We start from the raw sequence: 26,433 nt of genomic DNA on the forward strand, positions 1-26,433 counted from the left end.
ACAATTTATCAACTGGGGAATGGACCTTATTTTTATAAATTTGACTCAGAGGGGGCGGCTAGGTGGTGCAGTGAATAGAGTACCAGCCCTGGAGTCAGGAGGACCTGAGTTCAAATCCGGCTTCAGACACTTAACACAAAAACTAGCTGTGTGACCTTGGGCAAGTCACTTAACCCCAATTGCCCTTCCAAAAAAAGCAAAAAAAAAAAAAAAACCAAACAAGAAAAATAAATTTGGCCCAGTTCACTATGTATTTGAGAAACGAGGCCTTTGTCAGAGAAACATACTGTAAATTTTTTTCCCCAGTTTTCTGCTTTCATTCTGATTTTTGTTTGTGCAAAAAACCTTTCAAATTTGATGTAATCAAAGTTATCTGATTTACTACCTGTGATCCTCTCATTCTTGTTTGGTCATAAACTTTTCCCTTATCTGTAGACCTGTAAGGAAAAATTTTCCATGCTCCTCTGATTTGCTTATGATATCAACCTTTATGTTTAAATCATGTATCCATTTTGAGCTTATCTTGGTAAACTGAGATATTGGTCTATGCCTAGTTTCTGCCTGACTGCTTTCCAGTTTTTCCATTTTTGTCAGATACTGAGTTCTTACCCCCAAAACTTGGATCTTTGTTACTTATCAAACACTTGATTACTGGGATCATTTACTTCTGTATATGTGTACTTAATCAGTTCCATTGCAGGTCACATAAGTAGCACTTGAGATAGCATTAAGAATTTTGTCAAAATGATGTGCAACTAGAAAAAAAGTGGATTTGAGTAAAAGGAAAGATAAGTCAAGAGAACTAGAAGAAGGGCTCAATGCATGGCATTGACTGCAGGGGAGGGAGTACAGGAATACATGAACAGGAGTCACAGAGGATGAGAATATATAGAAAGGATTCTTTATCAAGGACTCAGCCCCTAGCAGCTGCTTTGTTGTTATTTTTCTGTTCTCGAAGAGGACAATGACATCAGGAAGGTGATGACTTGCAAGTGAATTGTATTTAAATGACGGAGGGCTAACCAGCCTTACTTTCTCTTCTGGAGCCATCTGGGTCCAGTGGTGAGACAGAGATCGGGACAACTGGAGATGGCCCCATGGCTAATAATGGGGGAGATTTAACTGTAGTGAATAATGCCTGACCCTCATGGTGCATTCCTCACCTGGGACTGTGGGCTTTGGATAGGGTTGATGCTACCCCATGAGCACTTCTACAGTTGTCAGGAAACAGGCAGCCTTGAACAGTGCCTTGCTGCTGTGCCCACTGAACCTCTGGATCTTTCCATTTGCTCTGAAGCTCAATCCTAAGATTTTAGGCTTTTCTGTCCATACTGAAGTTGAACACTCATATATTTATTGTCTGCCCCAGTTAGATATGTGAACTTTTTGAAAGGGAAGACTTTATTACGATTGCTTTTGTATGGTTGGTACTTAGTGCACAATGCTTGGCACGTAGCAAGCATTTAATATATATAAATTCATCTATTTGTCACAGTTCCATAAAAATCAGAAATTTTGATTTTTCAAAGATTTTTCTTTAAAAATATTATTTTAATGGGTTGGCTAGGTGGTACAGCAAATAGAGCACTGGCCCTGGAGTCAGGAGGACCTGAATTCAAATCCAGCCTCAGACACTTGACCCACTTGCTAGCCATGTGACTTTGCGCAAGTCACTTCACCCCAATTGCCCTCCAAAAAGCAAACATAAATAAATAAAGATTTAAAGTTAGTGTTCTTTAGTTAGGTTTTTTGTTTTGTTTTGTTTTTTTAGTCAAAAATTTCAAAATTTTCTCTGCACTACAGCTCAGACTGATTATTTTTAGTAAAGGCAATAGGAAAATATTGAAAATATTCATGTCTTATGAAAGTATATTTGTACCATATTAATTTTTGTTCTTCCCAGCTTGTTTTTTTATTTAAAAAATTAATTTTAAATATAGAATTATATAAATACAAAAGAATGTATTAAATATATAGAGTATATGTAAATATAGAAGAGTATATAAAGAATATCCAGGATGGGATTAAAGCCATTTATTTAAAATTAACTTCATTTAAGAAAATACATTAGCTTTTATTAATAACCTCAGAATTAACTATGTGTTTAGTAGGATGAATATTCTTTTATCTTTTAGGTCTATGGTGCTGCTATCCAGTTTTATGAGCCATATTCTCGAGAACTGCTAACAGAAAAGCAGCTTATGCAACTGGGCCTTTTGACACCTGTGGAAAGAAGAGTGGTCCCCAAATCCATCAATTCAAACAAATGCATTTGTCTGCTCTCACGCTGGCCTTTCTTTGAAGCTTTCAGAAAATTTCTTATGTTTATCTACAAACTTTCAGTTTCTGGACCTCATCCTCTTCCCATTGAAAAGTATGTATGCCTTTAAGTACCTTTGGCAAGGATACTGGTATTGAAAACATGACATGTTAGGTGTATATGTATATGTATCTATAGATATATATGTGTCTGTATAAATTTATATTTCTTTGTTAATTCTCAGCGTAGCAACTAAGCAGTGTTCATCAGCACCATAAACTTAGTACTGAAAGGGATCTTAGTGGTCATCTCTCCATCTACTCTCCTTTCCTGCCAACCCTCCCCTCAAAGCAAAGCAAAACAAAACCTAGAAATCTTGATAAAAAAAAAAGGAAAAATAGTGAAGTCTGAGAAGAAGAGATCTAGGAAGGAAGGCCCATGCCATGCTGTATAAGTATATACCAGTATTTTTATATATGCTTCAGAATATATCTTCTGTAATGTGTATTTTTCATGGGTCTGTCTTCATATATATGTAAAGAGACAATTAATGAGTGGGAAAATTTTTAACTATTTAGAAGAAAATTCAGGGTAGTAACAGAATCATTAACGTTACAGAAAAATACAGTGTCTCATTGTGCCTAATAATGCACAGGCACAAAATTCTTGTACTGAAATTTTATAGAGAGTATGATGATAGGAATGTTAGGGGAAACACGTTAAAATCTGAACAACTTTGGTGAAGTTTATAGCATTGGCTAATCTACACATTTCACTTATGATTCATAAAGCTCTTTTAATGTAGAAATTTTCAGTCACAGTAAATATAACGGTGTGATATCTTTTCATTTTTGCTTTTTGGAAGGCAGTTGGGGTTAAGTGACTTGCCCAAGGTTACACAGCTAGTAAGTGTTACATGTCTGAGGCTGGATTTGAACTCAGGTCTTCCTGACTCCAGGGCTGGTGCTCTATTCACTGTACTACCTAGCTGCCCCTGTATCTTTTCTTTTTAAAAAATATCCCTCTTTTCTTCTTAGCACTTCGTATCTTGTTTTGCACTATATGTATAATTTATGTATCCTCTCACAGACCCTAGAAATACCTTTGGCTTTATTAAAGCTATTATTACCATAAAATCATTTTATATTTATGTTCTCCATAGTCTTTAAATCTTACTTTCTCTTTCAAAATCAGATAAAAATGTAATAGTGTACAGAGTAAAATAGCACTTACATTTATGCTTTAGAGTCAGCTCTGCTAATATTTTTATTAAAGCTAATACAGGTATATGATAGCAGTTTTAGTAGTACATTGACATGGTGCTAATTTAAATGATTTCTTAATTTACAATAAAATCATTACTTAAAAGATTAATCCCTTTTTAGATAATGTTACTAATAGTGATATCAGAAAATTTACTTTTATGTCTTCATTTTCTTAAAAAAATTCTGATATGTTTAATATAATAAGTGAATATTTATACTGTTGTTTCCTTTGCCACAAAATTTAGTTTTCCTGATACTTTGGAAAAAATTTTCACGCGTTTGGGTTGCTTGGCAGAGTTACCTTAGTCGCCTCTCCAAGAATTTTAGTATTTGTTTCATGGGACCAAAATAGCCTTTTTGTTCTATTTTAAAGAAATAAATATATGTATTTAGTCTCCTGATAACGTTCAAGTAGATAAAAAGTGCTACAGCAGTAATAAAGTCTTTGAAATAAAACTTGGTAATTACCATTCAGAGAGTTCCCAAGTAAATAATTAACTCATGTTTCTTAAAAATGATGAATTCCTATTTGTAGTAACAAAATCAATATGTAGAGTAAAACTTGATCATTAACAGTGCTGCTAGTGTTAAACTTGATTCAGTGGATTTTTGTAGTTTTTTTTCCTATAATAATTTCATGACTGTGATATGAGAAATAAAATGTTTTATTTTTAAAAAAGTTCCTTTTTTATAAGTAGAGAAATTGAGGCAGAAGTTAAGTGGCTTCTGCAAGATTATAGTAGTAAGGCAGGACGAGAACCAGATCCTCTGACTCCAAGGTAGCTTTTATGTGAGAGATTGAATAGATTGCTAGAATAAAAACATAAAGCAACTGGAGGTTCCAAAACGTATCCCACTTCTTTGGTTCTGTAATTTTTCCTTGACCTTTACATCATCTTTTAACAGTAATGCTGTTTTCAAGTGTGTCATCAATTTGATTGGGTTCGGTTTCATTTATTTATATTAACCTTTTGATATTTTGGGAAAGTGGTCGGGAGGATTGCTGGGTGGCATGGTAGGTAACCTTTCCATAATGAAATCTTCAGCTTTTACATAATTATTTTTAAGTATATTTTACCACAAAATTGTTCACGATTATTTGTTGAAAGAAACAAATATTAACTCTGTGCCCACCTAAAGTTATGATCTTTAGAAATATAAGTGAAAGCTAATATTTTCTGTGATTAAATGGAATTTGTTAAATTAACTAAATCTAAAGGAGAAGTCTTATGTTTTTAATTTCTTTACAGGCACATCTCACATTTCATGCAAAATATCCCTTTCCCATCACCACAAAGACCAAGAATTCTTGTTCAGGTAATAGAAAAAGGGTGTATTGCAGGGGTGGGGGATGTTGATGTGAAATAGAGATTTGTTGTTAACTTTCTTTTCTTTATTGAAGTTATTTCTTTGGGAAATTCAAGGGTTTACTGAAGAAATGATATTTAGTCTTGCATCCAAAGCATCATAATGCTTATTCTGTATCATCTCCTTACTCGTTTTTATTTTACATATTTATTCTGTACTTTGTAAATTAGGACTAGATACTACCCAGAATCAGAAAGTAGAGTAAGTTCATGGAAAGTCTTAAAACACAATTTTAAAATTGGTTTTTCATTTTGGCTCTGGTGTGTGTGTGTTTATGTATGTGTGTGTACACATGTATACACGATCTCATTTCACTTACATTCTGATTTAAATGTAGCTAAACAGAAAGATTTCCTATTTCTTCTGACATAGGTATTATATTATTGTGTTGTTTTGGATATTTAGGATCTTAGATATTAGAGCCTCTATTGAATATTACATTTGGAATATATGGGCTGTATTTTCAAAATAAATCCCTTTTTGAAGCAAAGCTAGCCCCCTTCTCTTTTTCTTTTCTGGAGGAAGGAAAGTAGGGCAGTTGGGGTTAAATGACTTGCCTAAGGTCACACGGCTAGTTTTTTGTGATAAGTGTCTGAGGCCAAATTTGAACTCAGGTCCTCCTGACTCCATGGCCAGTGCTCTCTTCACTGTACCACCTAGCTGCCCTCTAGTCCCTTTCTCTGTTGTTGTTTTAATATAGAGAGAAGCTATTTAAAAAAATGTAACTTATTGAGTTCCCTCATAAATGCTGTGCATGGTGTGATAGTGAGAATCAGTCTGTCAATAGTCCTGTAGTTCTTCAAGGATTTATTGGAAACATTTTGTACTCAATACTATTGATTAAATTTGAGATGCTACAAGGCTGTGTAAACTTAATGTCAAAACTATTTCCATAAAACAGAATTATAATGGCACAGAATCTGAACTGGAAGGGATGTCTGAGAAAGTTTCTTTCAAATGGTATCTAAACAAGAATGCCTTTTACCAGGGTGACCTGCAATTGGTTATCCAGTCTTTACTTAAAAGATCTTCAGGGAGGGGATACCCACAGATTCTGGAGTCATTCTGTTCCACTGTTGCCTAACTCTAATTGTTAGGATGGTTTTCCATCTATCAGGCCTAAATTGACCTTGTTGCATTTGCCATCTTTTTCTTCTGGCATTGCCTTTTGGGGCCAAGCAGAGTAAATCTGCTTTATGTGACAGCCCTTCAGATATTTGAAGACTCTTCTTTTAACCTGGTTGAATATCCCCAGTTCTTTTTAACTGATTATCATGTGGCATGAGGTTTTGATGCTTTGCACTGTCTTGGCCATGCTCCTCTGGACCTGCATAATCAGTGTTCCTACCAAAATATGGTGCCCAAAATGAAATTCAGTACTTGAGAAGTGGGCTGACCAGGGTGGAATATAATAAGCATATCTTACATCACATTAATTTTTGGCTCTTGCAGTTTCATTATTTGTTTTTGTTTTTTAAGAATTGACTCAATATTTGAATCTTTTGAGATTCTGACTCTGGTATCCATTATGTAAACTATCTTGCCTGATTTTGTGTGATTTGTGGATTCAATAAATATTTCATCTAAGTCACTGATGAAAAAACTAAACATCACTGAGCTAATCAGAGATCCCTGGAACACTATAGTAGAGATTATTTTGAAATTGAATGTTAATTTTTTGCTCCAGATCTACCTAATTACAATATCATTTAGCTCATACCTCTCTATTTTACTGTTAGAGTAGCAAATGAAAGGAATTTTTATCTTACATTGCTAAATGTTCTGCATTTAAGTTTTTTTGTTCTTTCAATTCCTTTTTTCAATTTTTTTTTTCATTCTGGGGGCATGGGGAATGTGGGGAGGGGGGATAAAATAAAGCCCTCATAACAAACCTGTGTAGTGAAATAGGGCAAGTTGGCCAAGTCTGAAAGTGTCCCATTCTGCTTATTTTCAGTCAGTCACCTCTCTCTTAGGAGGTGTGTAGCATTCATGTCACGATCTTTGGCTCATTCTGATTTTTAGCACCCCAAATACTGTTCTTCTATCACTATGCCATGTTTTTCTGTTTATTTTCTGTTAGCTAGCTTTCACATGTCTTCCCCTATTCCCCTCACTTTGGCAGTTGGGATCAGGTGACTTGTGCAGGGTCACACAGCTAGTGTTTGAGGTCAGAGTTGAACTCTAGTCCTCCTGATTCTGGGGCTAGTTAGTGTTATATTCATCACACCACCTAGCTTCCCCCGTGTCTTTTAAAAATTTGAGTTGTTTTTCTTTGTTACAAGATAAGGTTTAATTGTGATGTATAAAACAGAAACAAAAATTAGGTGTCATATATTGTGCTTTAAGGTACTACCTGTCCTTGCTTTAAACCTTTTGAAGTCTGTTCTCCCCAAATCTAGGATGTGTATCAGATTATGTTTGACTTTCCTTTTCTCTTTCATAAATTCTGTGATAGAACAGTCGCTTACTCGTTGCTGAGAATTAGGTCCAGACAGACATTCCCCTCATTATTTTCTCCATGGGCTGAAAGGTGAGAGAATTCTAAATCCTACAAGCTGACCTTTGGCTGCTCTGCTTTAAATAGAGACAGAACTCCAACAGGTTTGCAGGTACTTGACATCTGCTTCCTTGCTGTGTCTGTCATTCTTGTGATGTTTCTTCAGCTGCTTAGCATACTTCCTCTTTCTTTCCACATGGTCTCTGCTATGATGAAAAGATTCTCTTGTTCGTGCTTCCACTGATTCTGTCAGTACTGTTCACCATGCTTTCCTCTTGAGCTTCTTAAATTCTGCCCTATAAATATATCTTCTTTTTAAAAATTAATTTGTATTGATGTGTTCTGTTTCTTACATCATCACAGTTATTCCACGTATTCTTCCCCCATAACAAACAGTATATTTTAAAGAGTACAGAAAACATCAACACACCTGATGAGTAACACGGAGAAATTGTGAAAACATGTGCAATGTATAGCATCTGTGTATCCACCATCCATAAATTAATGGGTAGGAGTGTCCTCTTCTATGTATTTATTAAGGACTGCTTGGTTTTTATGATTTTCTTCCATTTCCTTTTGATTGCTTGGTTGTGTGGTTCTTTTTATTACATTGCTTTAGTTATTGTGTATATTGTTTTCTTAGCTCTGTTTATTCTGCATCCATCAGTATAGGGCTTTGCAAACCTTTCCGCACTTAACATATTTCTAATTTTTTACAGCATAGAATGCTATTACGTTGATGTACCACAGTTTGTTTAGCCATTTCCCAATTGATGGGCATCTATTTTGTTTCCATTTGTTGCTACCACAAAAAAATCTGCTAAAAATATTTATTTGTGTGAAGACATTTTTTCAGTGGTTTCCTTAGGGGTATAAGCTCAGTAGTAGAATCTCTGGTTCAAATATTATGGACGTTTTCGTCCTGCTACCAGCCTAATTTCAAATTGCTTTCCAAAATGCTTGCACCACTTCCTAGATCCACTAATCATGTATTAGTGAGTACTCATCATTCTACAACTCCTCCAATGTTGGCTGTTTCTGTATTTTGTCATCTTTGAGTATATCTTTTTAATGTACAGTGAAATTCTATTCCTTTCTCTAACCTCTCCTTTATTAAGTCTTTTCATTTGAATAAAATATATACTTTTAATGTCATTCTAGTTGTAGACCTAAATGGTTATCCCAGTTCATAGCTCTACCAGTACTGAATTAGAATGCTTATTTATCTGCAGTCTCTCCAGGACTGAATTTTTGCAGGTTTTTTTTTTTTTTACTATCTTTCCTAATTTGTTAAGTTTGTGGTGATAGTGCATAGATTTTTTCAAATGTGCATATTTAGATTTCTAATTTTGTGGCCATATAATTTAGTAGTAATTTTTGATAATTTTCCTTATTGCTTTTCTACATTTGTTGTGAATTTCTTTTCATTTAGTTGTTAATATATATTTTTCTATTCTTAAAAATTAATTTTGTTAAATGTTTTTCAGTTTTCTTAGTCTTTTTCAGCTTGTTTCTTTGAATTTCCATAATCTCCCTTGTGCTTGTTGTGACATTTTCATTGATTTTCTGTTTTTAAATTTTAATTTTTTTTTTTTTTTGGAAATTGACAAGCTTGTATTTTTTTCTCCCTTTTATTTTCCCCTACCATTGCAAAACAAAAAATGAAAACACTTGTACCAGATATGCCTAGCCAAACAAAAGAAATTTCCATTTTCCAAATATGGGTGTCTCATTCTGCACCTTGAATCTCTCATCTCTTGGTCTGGAAATTGGCGACATTCTTCATCAGTAGATTGAGGTTGATCATTGTGCTTAGTTAAATTTAAGTCTTCTAGAGTTGTCTTTACAAAATTGTTGTTACTATTATATATGATTCTGCACTTCTTCATCACTAAAGCAAAGTTCATATAAGTCTTTCCAGATTTCTTTTCTTCAGGTATATGATCCATATAATGGAAAGGGAATTTCTAGGTTTTTTTTTTAATTGCGTGCTTTGTCAATTTTTATTTTTTTCTGTTTTAATGATAGGCCTTCATATACAGGCATTTTTCCCCCTAAGTACTATACTGGCTATCTTCACTGTTTGTTATTTTGTTTCATTATACTTCTCTTCAGCATACTTGTTTGTTACTGTTATTTGTTCTTTTACCTTCACTACTTAGAACAGCAGTTATATTATCTTTTTAGACCTTCTGTTATTAGACCTTTTATTATTGTTGTTGTTTTTAATTATTTTTTACTGTATTATAATTGGTAAAGGCAGTGCTTAATGATATCTGCCTTACTGTATTTATTTCAATTCTTTGTTCCTTACTGTATGATCCTTTTTTGTACAAATTCCATGGGTCCTTGAGCATGGATATTTTCTGATTTTCATACTGAAAATGCCTTCTTTCTATTCACTTAAAGTCTGTAATTTCCATCTTGTTTATCTTTGTTGGATTTGTCAGACTCTGAGTGTATACTGTTAAGGTCAGCTTTAATTAACATCTTACTATTTAGATCTCTCTTGTACCAGTCTTTAAGACTTTGACTATTCTACTATTCATTACATCTGTATTTGGTATTGAAATTGTTGATTATCTTAGTTACTTTTGATCACATGTAATTTCCTTGTCTTTCCCAATGTTATTGGTTTGCCATTATGAAATCATGATTTGTGTTTAGGCTTTTCAGGAATCATATGAAGTCTAAATAGTTTTAATTCCAGCCCATAATTTTTCATTTATACAAATCCTGTGGATTAGGAGACTTTATCTTTGATTTCATTAGTTTAGGGAACTTGTTGATTAGAAGATTGAGGTACCAGTTGTAGGTGATTTTGTCATATAAACTAGTTAAGAAAGGGAGGACAGGTATACTGTATCACAGTATGGTAGAATTTCATGAGGGTTTTTTTTAAGGATGAGGCACATATTTTGGGGCAGCAGAGAAGTAGTTTACAGAGCAAGTTTCAAGGTTAGAGAGCAAGTGGGGATGGTTAAGGGGCAGGTAGAATGGTTGAGAAGATGGGGAGCAAGTGGGATCCAGATGTAAGTGTAGAGGGCTTGATCTTGGCAATGAATGAGAAGGTCCAACTCTTCATTGCAGACTAGAGTAAAGGAGGAAATAGTGGGGGATGGTGTCAGGGATGAAATGAAAAGAGAGAAAGTGGTCACAGTATTGTTTGCTGGTAATTGAGGTGAGGTCATTAGCTGAGAGATTGGGAATCTTTTTGGATTTTTTTTTTTTTTTGCCTTTTGGAGGGCAATTGGGGTTAAGTGACTTGCCCAAGGTCACATGGCTAGTTTTTGTGTTAAGTGTCTGAGGCCGGATTTGAACTCAGGTCCTCCTGACTCCAGGGCCGGTGCTGTCTTCACTGTGCCTCCTAGCCGCCCCTGCTTATTGGATATTTTGAGGATGGAAGAAAAGAGAAGCCTTAGAAAAGTTTTTGTGGAGAATGTAAATGTTAAGAAGTTTGTGCAGTGAGATCTCATGTGAGACTAGATAATAGACATTTGCATGTAGATTCAGGGAATGTGATTATGTGATTTCCTTTGAGTCTCAGAAACCAATGGAGTGGAAAATAATGGAAAAGCATTTATGACATGTTTACTGTGTGCTAAACCCTGGGTTTTGAAGAAAAGGGAGTTAGCACCTGCATTTAAGGAGTTCACATCCTAACTGAGGGAGACAGCACATAAAGTAGGGTTGAGCTTCATGGCAGATGTATAGAGCAGGCATTAGTAAGGAAGTGGCAGGCAAGTCGTCAGAGCAAAGGGCAAGGCCCATGGACACAGTGCCTGCCTGCAACATAGTAAAAGCTTAATAAATGCTGCTTGTTTTTTTTTTCCTTTCTTAGAAAATGTTGGCAGGGCAGATTGTCCCTGCCTAGTGACTGTTGTTAAAGAGGTAAATAGTCCAAAGGTAAAGAGTAGAATGGGGCTCTATCTTACCCTTTCTAGAGGTGTGGTTGATGGGGGTGGGGTCAGTGGGGTGTGTAACAGCTAGTAAGAATTGAGTTGTGGTGGGTTGGTGAAGGGGAAAGTCCTTATCCACCTTATCTGTTCTCATGACTGTCAGTCTTGGTTTTGATGATGGAAGTAATAAAGCATTGCCCCTTGAGAAGGCAGGATCATTGATAACCTTGAACTTTTCTTTTACTTTTTGACATGTTTTATTCTGGACTCTTTCATTTCTTATCCTGGTAAAGTATTCTTGCATTGTTCAAATTTGTCCTTGTTTATTTGAAAATTACTTCTTTCTGGTTGCTTACAAAATTTTGTCCTTTGTCCTTTTGATTATGGAAACTTGTAATTTTTTGATCAAACTGAATTGAGTATTTCCCTTTGACATCTTATGGATTCAGTGAGTTTTTTCCCTTCAGATTTTTTTGGGGAGACCAGTAATTCTCAGCTTGTCTTGTGGGTTTGTTGGGCAAGCTGTCTTGCTTTTATTTGTAGATATGACATTTTCTAGAAATGTTATTTTGTGTGCTAAAGCCTTTCCTGATTTTCCAGCTGCTCATGCCCTTCCTTCTGAACCACTTTCATATTTTTTTTGTTTTCATTCTGAATATACATATTTATATACTTTCTGTATTCTGTATTATAATATGATCTATCTGTCTAATCAGTGTTGTATTCATCAATAAAATGGAAGATTCTTGATAGCCAAGATTGTTTCATTTTTGTCTCTTATTCTTCAGTTTTCCGTTTACTATATTTTTATATATTATATTCTTCTGATAGTCCTTAAGGGCAGGGACTTTGATTTTTATCTTTGTATCCTCAGCACTGTTATGCTGTGCTTTTCTCATAATAGGTGCTTAATAAGTATTTGTTGTTCAGTTGAATCTGTCTTTTTATTTTGATTTTTTTAAACAAATTATTTGTTTTTAGTATAAATGAACATGTTTTAAATTTTCTCCAGACCTGTCCCCAAGGTGGTGTACAATCTGATATAGGCTCTACATATACATTCTTATTAACTATATTTTCACATTAATCATGTTGTATAGAAGAATTAGAATGAATGGGAGGAACCATGAGACAGAAAAAACAAAAGAAAAGAAAAAAAGAGCGAATAGCGTGCCCCATCTGCATTCAGTCCACACGTTTCCTTCTCTGGGTGTGGATGGCATGAGTCTTTTGGAGTTGTTTTGGGTCCTTGCATTGCTGAGGAGAGGGCATTCACTAGGCTCTCCAGGGTTCTCTGAAGTCTGCCTGCTCATCATTCCTTACAGCACCACAGTATTGCATTACATTCATGTGCCCCACCTTATGTATTCCCCAGCTGATGAGCGTCTACTCAGTTTGGAATTCTTGGCTGCCACGAAACAGCCGCTAGGGACGCTTTTATACGCGGGTCCCTTTCTCATCTTTGTGATCTCCTTGGGGTACAGCCCTAGGAGCAGCGTCGCTGGGTCAAAGAGCACACACCTTTTCATAGCCCTTTGGGCATAGTTCCAGATTGCTCTCCAGAATGGTTGGATCCGTTCACAACTCCACCAGCAATGCATTAGTGTCCCAATTTTCCTACATCTCCAGCATTTATCATTTTCTTGTTTTGTCATGTTAGCCAATCTGATAGGTGTGATGTGGTACCTAAGAATTGTTTTCATTTGCATTTCTCTAATCAGTAGTGAATTAGAACATTTTTTTCATATGACTATAGACATCTTTAATTTCTTCCTCTGAAAACCGCCTGTTCATATCCTTTGACTATTTTTCAGTTGGGGAATGACTTGTATTCTTATAAATTTGACTCAGTTGTCTCTATATTTTAGAAATGAGGCCTTTATCAGAGACACTGGTTGTAAAAATTCTTTCTCAGTGTTCTGCTTCCCTCTTCATCTTGGTTGCATTGGCTCTGTGCAAAAACTTTTCAATTTAATGTAATCAAATTTCTCCGTTTTTCATTTCATAATGTTCTCTATCTCTTGTTTGGTCATAAGTTCCTCCATTCTCCATAAATCTGACAGGTAAACTATTCCTTGCTTCCTAATGCTTATAGTAACAACTTTTATATCTAAATCATTTACTCATTTGGACTTTATTTTGGTATATGGTGTAAGATATTGGTCTATGCCCAGTTTTTGCCATAGTGTTTTCCAGTTTCCCCAGCAGTTTCTGTCAGATAGTGAGTTCTTATCCCAGAAGCTGGGGTCTTTGGGTTTATCAAATATTAGATTACTATAGTCATTGACTGCTGTGTCTTGTGTACCTAACTGATCCACCCCTCTTATTTCTTAGCCAGTACCAAGTAGTTTGGATGATTGCTGCTTTGTAATGTGATTCAAGATCTGGTATGGCTAGGCTACTTTCCCTAGCATTTCTTTCCATTAATTCCCTTGATATTTTGGACCTTCTGTTCTTCCAGATGAATTTTTTAATTTTTTTTTTTTTGTAGTTTGATTTGGTATGGCACTGAATAAGTAAATTAACTTAGGTGGATTGTCATTTTTATTATATTCACTCAGCCTGCTCATGAACAGCTGATATTTTTGCACTTATTTTGATCTGACTTTGTGTGAAAAATGTTTTGTAATTGTGTTCATCTAGTTCTTGGGTTTGTTTTGGCAGGTAGGTTCCCAGGCACCTCTCAGTTTTTCACTCTTTTCTTGATTGCCTCTGTTCCTCTCACAGAGATTACTGCTCCTTTGAGAATTCTCTGCCGCCTTTCCTACTTGCTTCTTATGATCATTATCTTGAATTCTCTTCCTTCAGTCACCTTATTTCCCATTTTGTGGGTGTCCTGTATTTCTTTATACCTCATTGTGAGTCTGTGGTGCTCTGAAACTCCTTCCAAGCATTTCTGTTCTCTCTTCCTCAGTCCTTTATTTCTTTTTTGCTTGTAGTTCTTGCTACCTCACTTTGGGAACTCTTCTCCCCTATTTAGCACCTTCTCACTGCATTAGAACCTTTTCATTCAAATTCTTTTTCCATGTTTTTCCACTTCATCCTCTTTATTACTCTCCCTTCAGGACAGAATTACCTCATTCTTCATTTGGATCTTCAGTAGATTGGTCAGTCGTTTTAATAAGCTGAGTAAATATGGCTTGCTGGTCATACTTCATCTTGACTCCACCTTCCTGCCTGTTATATTGGCAAACTGTCCAACTTAAATGTAAATATTTAGTTTATAAGGTTGGCTTTGCCAATTCAGATATTGTCTTGCTTTTTCACAGCTGTCAGTCATATGTACGCATATGTACATACACAGATCCATACATATAGAGACGTATACACAGATATCTATATATAACATGCATGCATACATATACTTACATACACATGCATATACTTAGATGTCTGCTCATCAAAACCCACACCACAGCAGTATTCCAACTTTTTACTGTCTAGTTGCACTTTCCTTTCTTGATTTGGAGAGTTCTGCTCCATTTTCCCCTACAGTATTTGTTCTTATATTGGACTTCTTTTTTGCCTACTTGTGTCTTTAGATCTTTTCATTTCCTTAGAGGGTTTTTCTGTGAGGCTTTCTTCCCTTTTTTCTCTGTGTTTCTATCCTTTTATTTTACTTGGATACTTTTTGTTATTTTGAAGCACTTACTATGTATCTGACACTGTGCTAAGGGCTAGAGATAGAAATGATAAGACAGTTCTTGCCTTCTAGGAGAAATAGTCTAGGAGGAGGTAATTTGTAAACAGATACACAATGTGTACAGAAAGAAAGCAAAGGACACATGGGTGGGAGTGGCCCTAGCTGCATGATATATCAGGAAAGACATCCCATGTAATTTTTTTTTAACCTCTTAACCTCACTTAAGTCAGGATTCTTCTAGGAGTCTTCAGATTTCTTTACTTGTTTACATATTGAAATTTTGTTTGAAGAAATGTTTCATTTCTCCCTAATAGCCTGGAGAGTGGGGAAATGTTCTTTGAGCCCCTTTCCCTTCTCAAAATGGAGCTTAAACTTTGAGCAGAGATTCCTTGGTTATTGTTCAAAGACAGATAGGTCTTTGCAAACATATCACTGCCAAATTTATCCTTCTTTGCATACCTTGTAGGTGCAAAATCTTTGATCTTTTTGTTGCTAGTAGTGCTTGTTACCTCACTTTGGGAACTCTTCTCCCCTATTTAGCACCTTTTCACTTCCTTAGAACCTTTTCATTCAAATTCTTTTTCCATGTTTTTCCACTTCATCCTCTTTATTACTCTCCTTTCAGGACAGAATTACCTCATTCTTCATTTGGATCTTCAGTAGATTGGTCAGTCGTTTTAATAAGCTGAGTAAATATGGCTTGCTGGTCTTCCTATGTTAGATACTTCACCTTGACTCCACCTTCCTGCCTGTTATATTGGCAAACTGTTTAACTTAAATGTAAATATTTAGTTTATAAGGTTGGCTTTGCCAATTCAGATATTGTCTTGCTTTTTCACAGCTGTCAGTCCATGATGCATTAATATTGTCCCAGCCGGTTTTTACACCTTTACCACTAAGGTAATTAATGATATTTAAAATTATGTATCACTAATCAGAAGGCAAAATCTTAATGTTTTAAGGACTAGGTTAAGCAAATTAAATACTTCTCTGTCAAGCCATCAAAAGGAGTTAAATTACCAATCTTTCTAGGACAGCATTCCAATTTATGCCACATTGTTGTCATCTCAATTGAATTGTGAGCATAAGAACAAAAGCCAGTGATTGTTTCCATGGCTGTTCTGATAAACCTGCTTCTTACCATGAAATTTGCCCATGTATGTGCTATCATAAGTAATATGGCTGATTTTTTAATGTGGCTTACAGATATCTCTCTCATTGCTTTAGTCAGAATATATGTTGTATGAAAACATGCATAGATTATGAGCCACTCCTAAAATCTGTCCCTTCCCTCACTGACTTCTGTCTCAGAACAAGTGTTGATGTGAACAGTATTATTTTTACTTAGAAATAAATATCCACAGCAAAAATCATGTTAATTAGGGTCTCAAAATGGGACATAAACCCTTATTCACCCAAGATGGTGGATTTACAACTTATCTTTTAATGTATTTGTATTGTTATACCAATTTTCAGCATAACTTGGGTTATAACATTAAGGTAAAAAATGTAGTAATTTTTGTAACTCATGCTGATGATCTAGAAAATGTTTAATGTAAAATGAATTCTGAAAACCTTATCAGTTATAACAGTCTTTTTTTGAAGACTTCCTTTCCTACTCCCCCAACCCTCATTTCTTTTGGAGGGCAAAAAGTTAAAAATTTAAGCCTCATTCTTAATTTTGTCATTTACACTTAATGCCACAAGCGACTTAATTTTTCATCACTAAAACCATAAGGAAGTGAGAATAACAAATTTAGCCTTTTACGATGGGAGTGATGGATACAAACATTAGTTAGAAGTACCTGATTCAGCCTGCCATGCAGATAATTTAAACAGTGATCATTAAGAATAAAATTGGCCTAAATACTGAAGTGCTGTCTTTGTGTATTTACATTCTGTGTCATATATTGACATCAAGATAGATCTATTATATTAAATTGTTTATTTCCAGGAAATTAGTGCTGTACCTCAGAGTTTTTAAAAGAAATCAAAGTACCAAATGTGTTTTGTGTCGAAAATAAGTCTTTAAAAGTGTTATTTAATTACTATCAATCTTTTTTATTTTTAATTTTTTCCAGTGGAGCCGACTTCAGCACATTGTTGATGAATCTGGGTCCTGAAAATTGTGCAACGCTGCTTCTTTTTGTTTTGCTGGAAAGTAAGATCCTGCTTCATTCTCTTAGACCAGCTGTGTTGACAGGTGTGGCAGAAGCTGTCGTTGCTGTAAGCGTTGGGTTTTATTCTCCCTTCTAAGAAACTATAGCATCGTAATTGTCTTTTTCATAGTAACATCCAAAAGCAAACATCATTTTAGGTTTAAAACTCACTCCAGTGAAACCATATTACATTGTAAGCAAGGAGGTTTCCAGTTTGGCACGTTTGTGGTGGGGGATGGGGGGAGGTGGGACTAGGAAATAGAGGTCAATTTTTTAGTGTTACTGTTTCTGTTTTTTGAGATATTTAGAGTGCAACAAGTCATATATTTACTTAACATTAGTCAAATTAAAGACTCATTTAACCAAGGCAATTAAATATATAGTTTTTTCTTCTAACTGGAAATTAGTATCAGTTAGTGGGAATATGCAAAATTTTAGTGATATTTGGGATAAATAATGACAATAAGTAATTACTGATTACCTTCCAGGGAGACATCCTGGAGCAGTGGAAAGCATCTAAAAGTTATCGTCCAACCCAGCTGGGTTCTCGTCCTGTCTTTGCCACATATAGTTGAGCGTAGCTATGCACTCTTGAGTAATTTCACTTCTTTTAACTTAAGTTTCGTGGGTAAAATAAAATGCCAGATGTTCTCTAAGGTCCCAGCTAACTCTTAAGTTTTGTGCTGAACTGTGGAGAATAAAAAGAAAAAATAAGGCAAGAATTCTACCTTTTAGGAGTTTACAACTTGAGCAGGAAGATAAGGTGTTGTATGCACACACACATGCACAGTCAGGGCAGCTTGTGATAAGTGACTCCTTCAGGAGTGTAGGGTTTAATGGAAGAAAGAATCACTGTGTTTGGGCTCTTGGAAGAAACAGAACTTGGGCTAAATGACAAAGGAAAAGTAGGATTCAGTAAGTAGAGAGGCACAATCTGTGGCAGTCATTAAAAAAAGTGTGCTTGCTGATCCAGTCAAGATACGTCTTTATTTAGCGCTTGATATCCATTACTAGCACTTGGATGTTTCTTGAAAATTAGATCCTTCTACATTTCTTTTAGTCCCATTTTCTTTTGGTTAATTCTTCCAGGCCTAGCTTAAATGTCACTATTAGCCTTTGGTCTTCCATTTTCCTTTTCCAAATCAGAAAGTGATCCTTCTGCCCTTGGATTTTTCCACAGCACTTTAAAAAATACTTTCACTTTTACTGATCCCTTTTTTTTTTTTTTAATAGATCTCCTCTCTCCTAGGGACCTATCCTTTGTAAACAAAGTTTTACACACATACACCCTAAAAAAAGAGGAAAAAACAGATCCGCAGAAACATAGTGAAAAAAACTGACATTTTATGCACTATTTCATACCTGTGGAAGTGGATGTTTTATCATATCCCTTCTTTGGTGACTAGTTTGTTCATTATTATTTTGCACCATTCAGGCTTTTAGTATCTTGTGGTTCTGTATATATTTGTCATTGTGTCTATTTTTGAGGCTCAAATCACTTTGCATCCGCTAATATAATTTTTTTTATGCTTATCTGAATATTTCATAATAATTTTTTCTTGTAGCACACATTCCATCCATTACATTCATGTACCCTAATTTGTCTTGTTTCCAGTAATTTGCTACCACAGCAAGTGCTGCTACAAATATTTTGTTACATATGGAGTCTTTCTTTTGTTGATAGCTCCTTGGGATATATGCTTGCATAGCACATTTTTGTCTCTCCTTAAGGTGTTTGGATATTCTCCTTATCCCATTCATCATTAATAATCCTACCTCCCAACTACCGTCCCTGTCAAAATTATAAGCTCATTCTGTGCCTACCCTTTAATCCAGCAATACCGCTACTAGATCTGTATTGCAAAGATATCATAAAAAAGTGAAAAGGACCTATATGTACAAAAGTATTTATAGCATCTCTTTTTGTGGTGACTAAGAATTGGAAATTGAGGGCGTGCCCATCAGTTGGGGAATGGGTGCACAGGTTGTGGTATATGAATGCAGTGGAATACTATTGTGCTATGAAATGATGAGCAGAACCAGGACGCTGTACGCAGTAACAGTGATATTGTGGGATGATCAATTATGAATGATTTAGTTCTTCTCAGCAATGCCATTTTCTAAGACAGTTTCAAAAGATTCATAATGGAAAATGCTATTAACATCCAGAGAAAGAACTAAGAGAGTCTGAATGCAGATCAAGGCATACATTTTCACTTTCTTTTTTTTTTTTTGTAGTTTTTCCCTTTTGATCTGTTTCTTCTTTTACAACATGCCTAATATGGAAATATGTTTTACATTATTGCACATATATAGCCTATATCAAATTGCTGACCATTTTGGGGAAGGGAGGGAGGGAGAAAATTTGGAACTCAAAAATTAGAAAAAAGATAATTTTAAAAATTATCTTCACATGTAATTAGAAAAAATAAAATACTATTTTTTAAAAATTTTATAAGCTACTTGAAGACAGGCACCATGAAATTCATTATTAGTATTCTCTTTCACATCTTTTCACATGTCCCAAAATTGATTTTTTTGATTTAGATCTGAAAGAGACCTTAGTTTCATCCTTTCATTTTTATAGCTGGGGAAACAGGTCCAGCGTAATGATTTGCCCAAGGTCATGTAGGTAATCAGTGGTGGGATTTAACCCTAAGTCTTCGACGTCATATCTAGTAACCTTTATATACTGTACTACAATCTTCTTCCCAAATTCCCATTTTCTGTCTTGAGGACACTGTCACAGTCCCAGTCACTCACTGAGGTTTGAACCTCAGAATCACTCTTGAATTATTTCCTCCTCCTCACTCATAGTCTCTAAAGTATTATTGATTTTGCCCCTTTGTCTCTTGCCTCCTCTTTTTTCCACTTCCATTGCATGCTCTCATTTAGGCTGTTCTCAACAGTACTTAACTCAAGTGAAGACTGTTGTAACAACTGCTGATTGGTCCCTCTGCATCTACGTCCTCCTACCTCCAAACTGTTCTTTGCATGGGTACCAAATAATTATCCCAAAGTACATCTGATGATCTTGCTCTACTCCAAAATCTGTCTTTGGGATACTTTTCTGTGATTGGGCTTTTAAGGCCAGTCACAATCTAACACTAGCTTACCTTTCTAGTCTTTGTTTGCCACCTTCATGTTCCTTGAACGTGACATTCTGCCTCTTTCTTCCATATGTTTTCATAGACTTTGTCTCGTGCCTGAGACATATTCTATTGTCTTTGTCATTTCTTCCTTTTAAGGCTAATTTCAGGTGCCATCTCTTTATTGAAGTCTTCTCTGATAACTTTTCCCCCAACCCCAAAAGTATTTTCTCCTTCCTATACCTCATTTACCTTTCTTACTTTGTATCATATTTATTTGTGTATTTGTACTATTGTCCCATTTTATAAAACCAGCGTCCTTCCTCAAAACCAATCTTAGAACCTTACACACACATAATTGGCACTTAACAATTGTTTGTATAATTCAGTTATTGTTGAGAAAAGGTAATGTTGCTTTATTTGAATTTATTTTTATTAGGGGTGGCTAGGTGGTGCAGTGAACAGAGCACTGGCCCTGAAGTCAGGAGGACCTGAGTTCAAATCCGGCCTCAGACGCTTAACACAAACAACTAGCCATGTGACCTTGGGCAAGTCACTTACCCCCAATTGCCCTCCAAAAAGCAAAAAAAAAAAAAAGAATTTATTTTTATCATAACTTTCAATTGACTAAATTGTTGTCAAAAATGCCAAATTTTTACCTTTTGATAGGGCATTTTCAGTTATATAATTGTACTTGAGAAGAGAATAAGTTCTTTGTTAAAATTAGCCCAAAGTTTTCATTGAGTCTCTATCATTTGGCTTAGTTATTCCATCTGAAAAATGGGGGTGTGTAGAACGTAGGAGATAGTTGCAGAATGTTCAGAAAAGCACTTAGGATTTCTGTTGCACTAGTAATACTAGTGACTATCTGTATTAGACTAGTAATACTAGTAACTATCTGTATTAAACTAGTAATACTAGTATTACACTAGTAATACTAGTATTACACTAGTAATACTAGTGACTATCCGTATTAGACTAGTGATGCTAGTGACTATCCGTATTACACTAGTGATGCTAGTGACTATCCGTATTACACTAGTAATACTAGTGACTATCTGTATTAAACTAGTAATACTAGTATTACACTAGTAATACTAGTATTACACTAGTAATACTAGTGACTATCCGTATTAGACTAGTGATACTAGTGACTATCCGTATTAGACTAGTGATACTAGTGACTATCCGTATTACACTAGTAATACTAGTATTACACTAGTAATACTAGTGACTATCTGTATTACACTAGTAATACTAGTATTAGACTAGTGATGCTAGTGACTGTCCGTATTAGACTAGTGATGCTAGTGACTATCCGTATTAGACTAGTGATGCTAGTGACCGTGTTAGACTAGTGATGCTAGTGACTATCCGTGTTAGACTAGTGATGCTAGTGACTATCCGTGTTAGACTAGTGATGCTAGTGGCTATCCGTGTTACACTAGTGATGCTAGTGACTATCCGTGTTACACTAGTGATGCTAGTGACTATCTGTATTACACTAGTGATGCTAGTGACTATCTGTATTACACTAGTGATGCTAGTAACAATAATAAAAGTAATTATTCTAATCATATATTTCCATAGCAAGCTGCTTCATAAGAAGTTCTAGTCAGATTGCTTTCACTTTTAGGTAAACATGAAAGGAAACTTTTAATCTACCCTTATTGACGGAACAAATTGTGTACAAGGTGTCCATTCATTGCTGTGACGTTTCATATTTGTTTTTACTACACCTTTTTTTGCAGATGATCTTCCCATTTCAGTGGCAGTGCCCATACATTCCCCTTTGTCCTCTGTCTTTGGCGGCAGTGCTCAGCGCTCCCTTACCGTTCATAGTTGGAGTCGACTCAAGATACTTTGATCTCTATGATCCACCGCAGGATGTTGTTTGCATTGACTTGGATACCAATATGGTTTATATGTAAGTTTACTTTTTTTTTTTAAAGCAGTTGGGGTTAAGTAACTTGCCCAAGGTTACACAGCCAGTTTTATTTTTTTTGTATGGGTGTTAAGTGTCCGAGGCCGGAACTGATCCTGGGTCCTCCCGACTCCGGGGCCACTACGCCACCTAGCCACCCCATAAGTTTACTTTTAAACATTTTTTTCTGTTACTTAAAACTCTAAAGAGTTTCTGATAAAATAGTAGGTAATGTAAAATTTTAAAAAATCAATAAAAATTCATTTAAATGGAAGGAAGGAAAAGGAAGAAATGTAATGACCAATTCCTGGAAATTGTTTATTGAAGGTTTTTCTTCTTCCTAGTTCAGTAGAAGTGGAATAGATGATTTTTCTGAGCTCAGTTTAAGGTCTCTTTAGGGATATTTTCTCATAAATAGGAGCCAGGTGGAAGATGCTTTAATCTGCACATTAATTATTTCACAATTTCCTTCATTGGAAGGAGTTACATTTTTAGAAATTTTCCCCCTTGTTCAGAGGTACTAAAATGTTATGGGCACAGGATGTTAGGGATCTAGGGAGCAGACAGTGTCTCTGAACACTATTCCTAGGAGTCAGGAGATGTGGGCTCAAATTCTAGTTCTGTCACCATTTTACTCTGTTATGTTGGATGAGTTATTTAGTTTAGCTGGGTTTCAGTGTCCTCACCTGCAAAAGAATTTAGCTTTATGTTTGTAAGGTCCTTTCTAGCTTGTAAAATCCAGAGAGCAGGGTAATGGACAGATCAGTCCGGCTGCGAATTTTCATGTTCTCAGGCACCTGTGAGAGTAACAGAAAATGAATGAGGAGAGGACAGCCATGGAATGAATCCAAAGAATAGAATGCGGTTTCTCTTGAAAGATTTCTACTGAACCATTACAAATGATTTTATACAACAACATATTTGAAGCAAGGTGATGTTGCTTCACTTAAAAATAAATATGTTTTTAAATTTTAATGATTTGAGAAAATTATAGTTATAAATCATCCTTGTATTATTACTGCATGATTACTTTTCTCACTACTGTTTTTTAAGGAGGTTCACATTTGAACTAAAATATAAATTATTGTACAGGGACTAAAATAGTCATGCATACATATAGTGGGAAGTCTGGAATTCCAAATAATCTCAACTCCATCTAAGAATTTTAGTTAACTCAAGTCATTCCTTTTCCCCACAATTTGACACAAGAAAGAATTGCAGTTTGTGTGTGATTTTTCACAGAAAGTGGATAGAGGTCAAGAAATCTCAGGAGTTTTTTTGTTTTGTTTTTTAACCAAAATTTTAGTATGGAAATGTATTTGTAAAACATCTAAGCCTTGAAGCCATGTGTCTAGAAATTTTTAAGATCTAAAAGTTCCAGTTTTCTTTGTGGTATTTTGAGAAACTTGCTCAATTCCTTTTCTCAAACTGAGTCAAAATTTTTATCATCAGTGAAATTCTGTGGTAGATCGATAAGGATTTTTATAGTTATGTATCTTGAGTTCGACAAAGTATTAGAATTAGTTAGAAGAGTGTACATAGTTGAACCTAAACATTACCTTTTTCAGGAAGTAACAAAACAATAACTAGTAGTTTTTAAGAAAACAATCTCGAAATAGATTTACCATTAACAACTAGTTTTGAGACACTAAGCTCCTATAGTTATGAATGTATTGAGATTTGTTAATTTGTAAAAAGCACTGAATAACTTGCATTCATTAAACATCCCTTTTTATAATTTACAGCAAATAAAAGTTACTTTTGAAAGACTTCTGAATAGTTTCAATGAAAAACTAGATATCTTATAGCACTACATATTTTAAAACTGCCTATTTGTGTGTATAGTTGGTGAGATCTCTTTTTTAACCCCCTTTTTGTTGCTGTTTTCCAATTGTCATTCTTTTCTTTCCTATTCAGTTACCAAATTGAATAAATCATAGAAATGTTGAATATAATTTTTAAATTCAATTTTCAGATTTTTATTTTCTGCCTTCTACCTCCCCTCCCCCAACAATTTTAATTTTAACCATTTTATATTTTATCCTGTAGGTTTCAAATAATAAAATTTCATTTATTTTTCACTATTACTTTGGATTATTTATACACTGCAGTGTCTTTAAAGTTTTTTCCTGTTGGTATTGGTACTTAGATTTGTAAGATTTAGTAAACAGAAGCTGATAAATATAGTCTTTGTAATATACCGGTTACAAATGCTTTCTTAGAAATGCTTCCTGATTATTTTTTTGTTGCTTTTAAATGTTGACCTCTCAGATGTGGCAAGTCCTGTGGAATATTCATCTTCTGGTGAAAATGCTTTATTGCTAAATTATCTTGAAGAGGTAACCAGGTATTGGTGTGTTTAGAACTTTGCTGTTGAGGTTTTGGAGCTGAGAGATAGTTTTTTGGATTGAGATTAGTACTTAAACATACTTTATTGCATCCAAATTTCAGTTTTGAGTACCTAGGGAGCTTACTATAGTATTTAAAAAAAAAAGTTATATAGCCTTTCTAACTTTTTAATGGGTCTGAGAAATAACACATTTAAAAATGGAATTTTAGAGTGACCCTGTCAGTTCTTCTGTGCTCATTCTGAGCAAGTAAGGTTATACTATCCGTACATGCTAAGATTCTGTTAGCTGTAACTTACCTTTAGACATTAGAGTTATGTTATAATGACCTTGTGAGATGGATAGTACAATGATGAGAAAACTGGCCCTGAGATGACTTGCTTACACTCACATGCCTGGTCAGTGTTGGCCCCCAAGAATCTGACCAAGGCCTTTTGACTCTATGTCCGAGGCCTTTTCATGTTGAAGTAAAGACCCAGGAATCAAGAGTAAGTTCGATTCAGATCAAAGGCAAGAAAACAGTATCAGCCTATTTAAGATATAGAAGAACAAGAACCAAAATCTTATGGAGGCCTGGATCTTTTTTTGGAGGGGCAGTTGGGGTTAAGTGACTTGCCCAAGGTCACGTGGCCAGTCTTGTGTTAAGTCTCTCCAGGGCTGGTGCTCTATTCCCTGTGCCCCCGAGCCACCCTGAGGCCTTAATCTCAGGTAAAGAAATTGTACGTAAGTGTTTTTGACTAGGCATCTATGACTGGGTTATTTGCTTTCCCCTGTTTAGAGTGACAGCAGGTTAAGCTCACAAACCTTCAGGAAGGGCTGAAAATCAACGTTGGAAGCCTTGTCGTGTTGCTGTTGCTCGCTAAAGATGTAGTCAAAGGAGGGAAAACAAAACAGGGGGGGCCTGACCAGAGCGGATGTTTTATGAGGGCCTTACTCAGTGGTGGCCGTCCTGACACTTAAGCTGTAACTTTGTTTTGTTTAAAAAGATCTCTCGTATATAAATGACTTTACTAGAAGGTGGATGATTCATTTTCATGTTTGTTTTCAAGTCTTCCTTGAATTTTTTTTCAATTCCAGAAATTCAGGAATCTTTTTTTTTTTTTTTAAGCAATCAGGGTTAAGTAACTTGCTCAAGGTTACACGGCCAGTTATTACTGGGTGTGGTGCTGAGTATCTGTGCCCGGGATTCGATCCAGGTTATCCCAACACTAGAGCCGGTGCTCTTACTCGCCGAGCCACCTGGCCGCCCCTAAGCAATTGGGGTTAAGTAACTTGCTCAAGGTTACACGGCCAGGTATTTCTGGGTGGGTGCTAAGTGTCTGAGCCTGGGATTCAATCCCCAGGTCATCCGGACACTGGAGCCAGTGCTCTTACTTGCTGTGCTACCTGGCTGCCCCCAGGAATCCTTTTACTATGCCAGTTTTCATTAAACATACTGACAGAAGAGATCTTTTATCAGATGGCACCGTTAGTGATTTTTCAGCTGTAGTGATTCTAATCCAAGACCATTTTCTGAGTTGTAGCCTATTTTAGCCTTAGAGTTTTGCCTTAGACCGTGAGAGTTTTAAGTGATTGCCCAAGCTCAAACCTCAGTCTCTTCAGTGATTTATCTACTGCATTGTCTTGTGTCTAAAATATTTTTCCCAAATTCCATTATTTATTTATTTAAATTAAATTTTATGTTTATTTTTAGTTTACATCATTCATTTCTACAAGATTTTGAGTTACAAATTCTCTCCCCATCTTTCCCCTAACCAACACTCCAAAACATCGATCCCACTGTATATCCCTTCCCCAAATCTGCTGTCTCCTATATCCTCCCCCATCCTCCCTCCGACTTTCCAGTAGGGCAAGATGGATTTCCATACCCCAGTGCCTGTATATCTTATTTCCCAATTGAATGTAAAAAAAATAATATATTTTTTTAAACATTTGATTTTACAACTTTGAATTCCAGATTCTTTCCCTTCCTCCCTTGTCA

At 35.4% G+C, this 26,433-nt stretch overlaps 1 protein-coding gene across 3 annotated transcripts in view; it reads left to right on the forward strand.

Moving 5' to 3' along the window:
• Positions 1–26,433, forward strand: part of DENND4C (DENN domain containing 4C) — a 135,018-nt gene that overhangs the window by 40,345 nt on the left and 68,240 nt on the right. For all 3 annotated transcript variants that reach the window (XM_069087917.1, XM_069087919.1, XM_069087918.1), the window contains exons 6-10: positions 2,136–2,374; positions 4,776–4,842; positions 15,774–15,832; positions 17,014–17,158; positions 21,932–22,107. In XM_069087917.1, the coding sequence (XP_068944018.1) occupies positions 2,136–2,374; positions 4,776–4,842; positions 15,774–15,832; positions 17,014–17,158; positions 21,932–22,107 (686 nt within the window). The remainder of the gene's footprint in view (positions 1–2,135; positions 2,375–4,775; positions 4,843–15,773; positions 15,833–17,013; positions 17,159–21,931; positions 22,108–26,433) is intronic.

The sequence above is a fragment of the Petaurus breviceps genome, unplaced genomic scaffold, assembly GCF_028583685.1.
Source record: "Petaurus breviceps papuanus isolate PSGF00001 unplaced genomic scaffold, PetGlider_PUasm1.0 183, whole genome shotgun sequence".
Classification (NCBI taxonomy): Eukaryota; Metazoa; Chordata; class Mammalia; order Diprotodontia; family Petauridae; genus Petaurus; species Petaurus breviceps.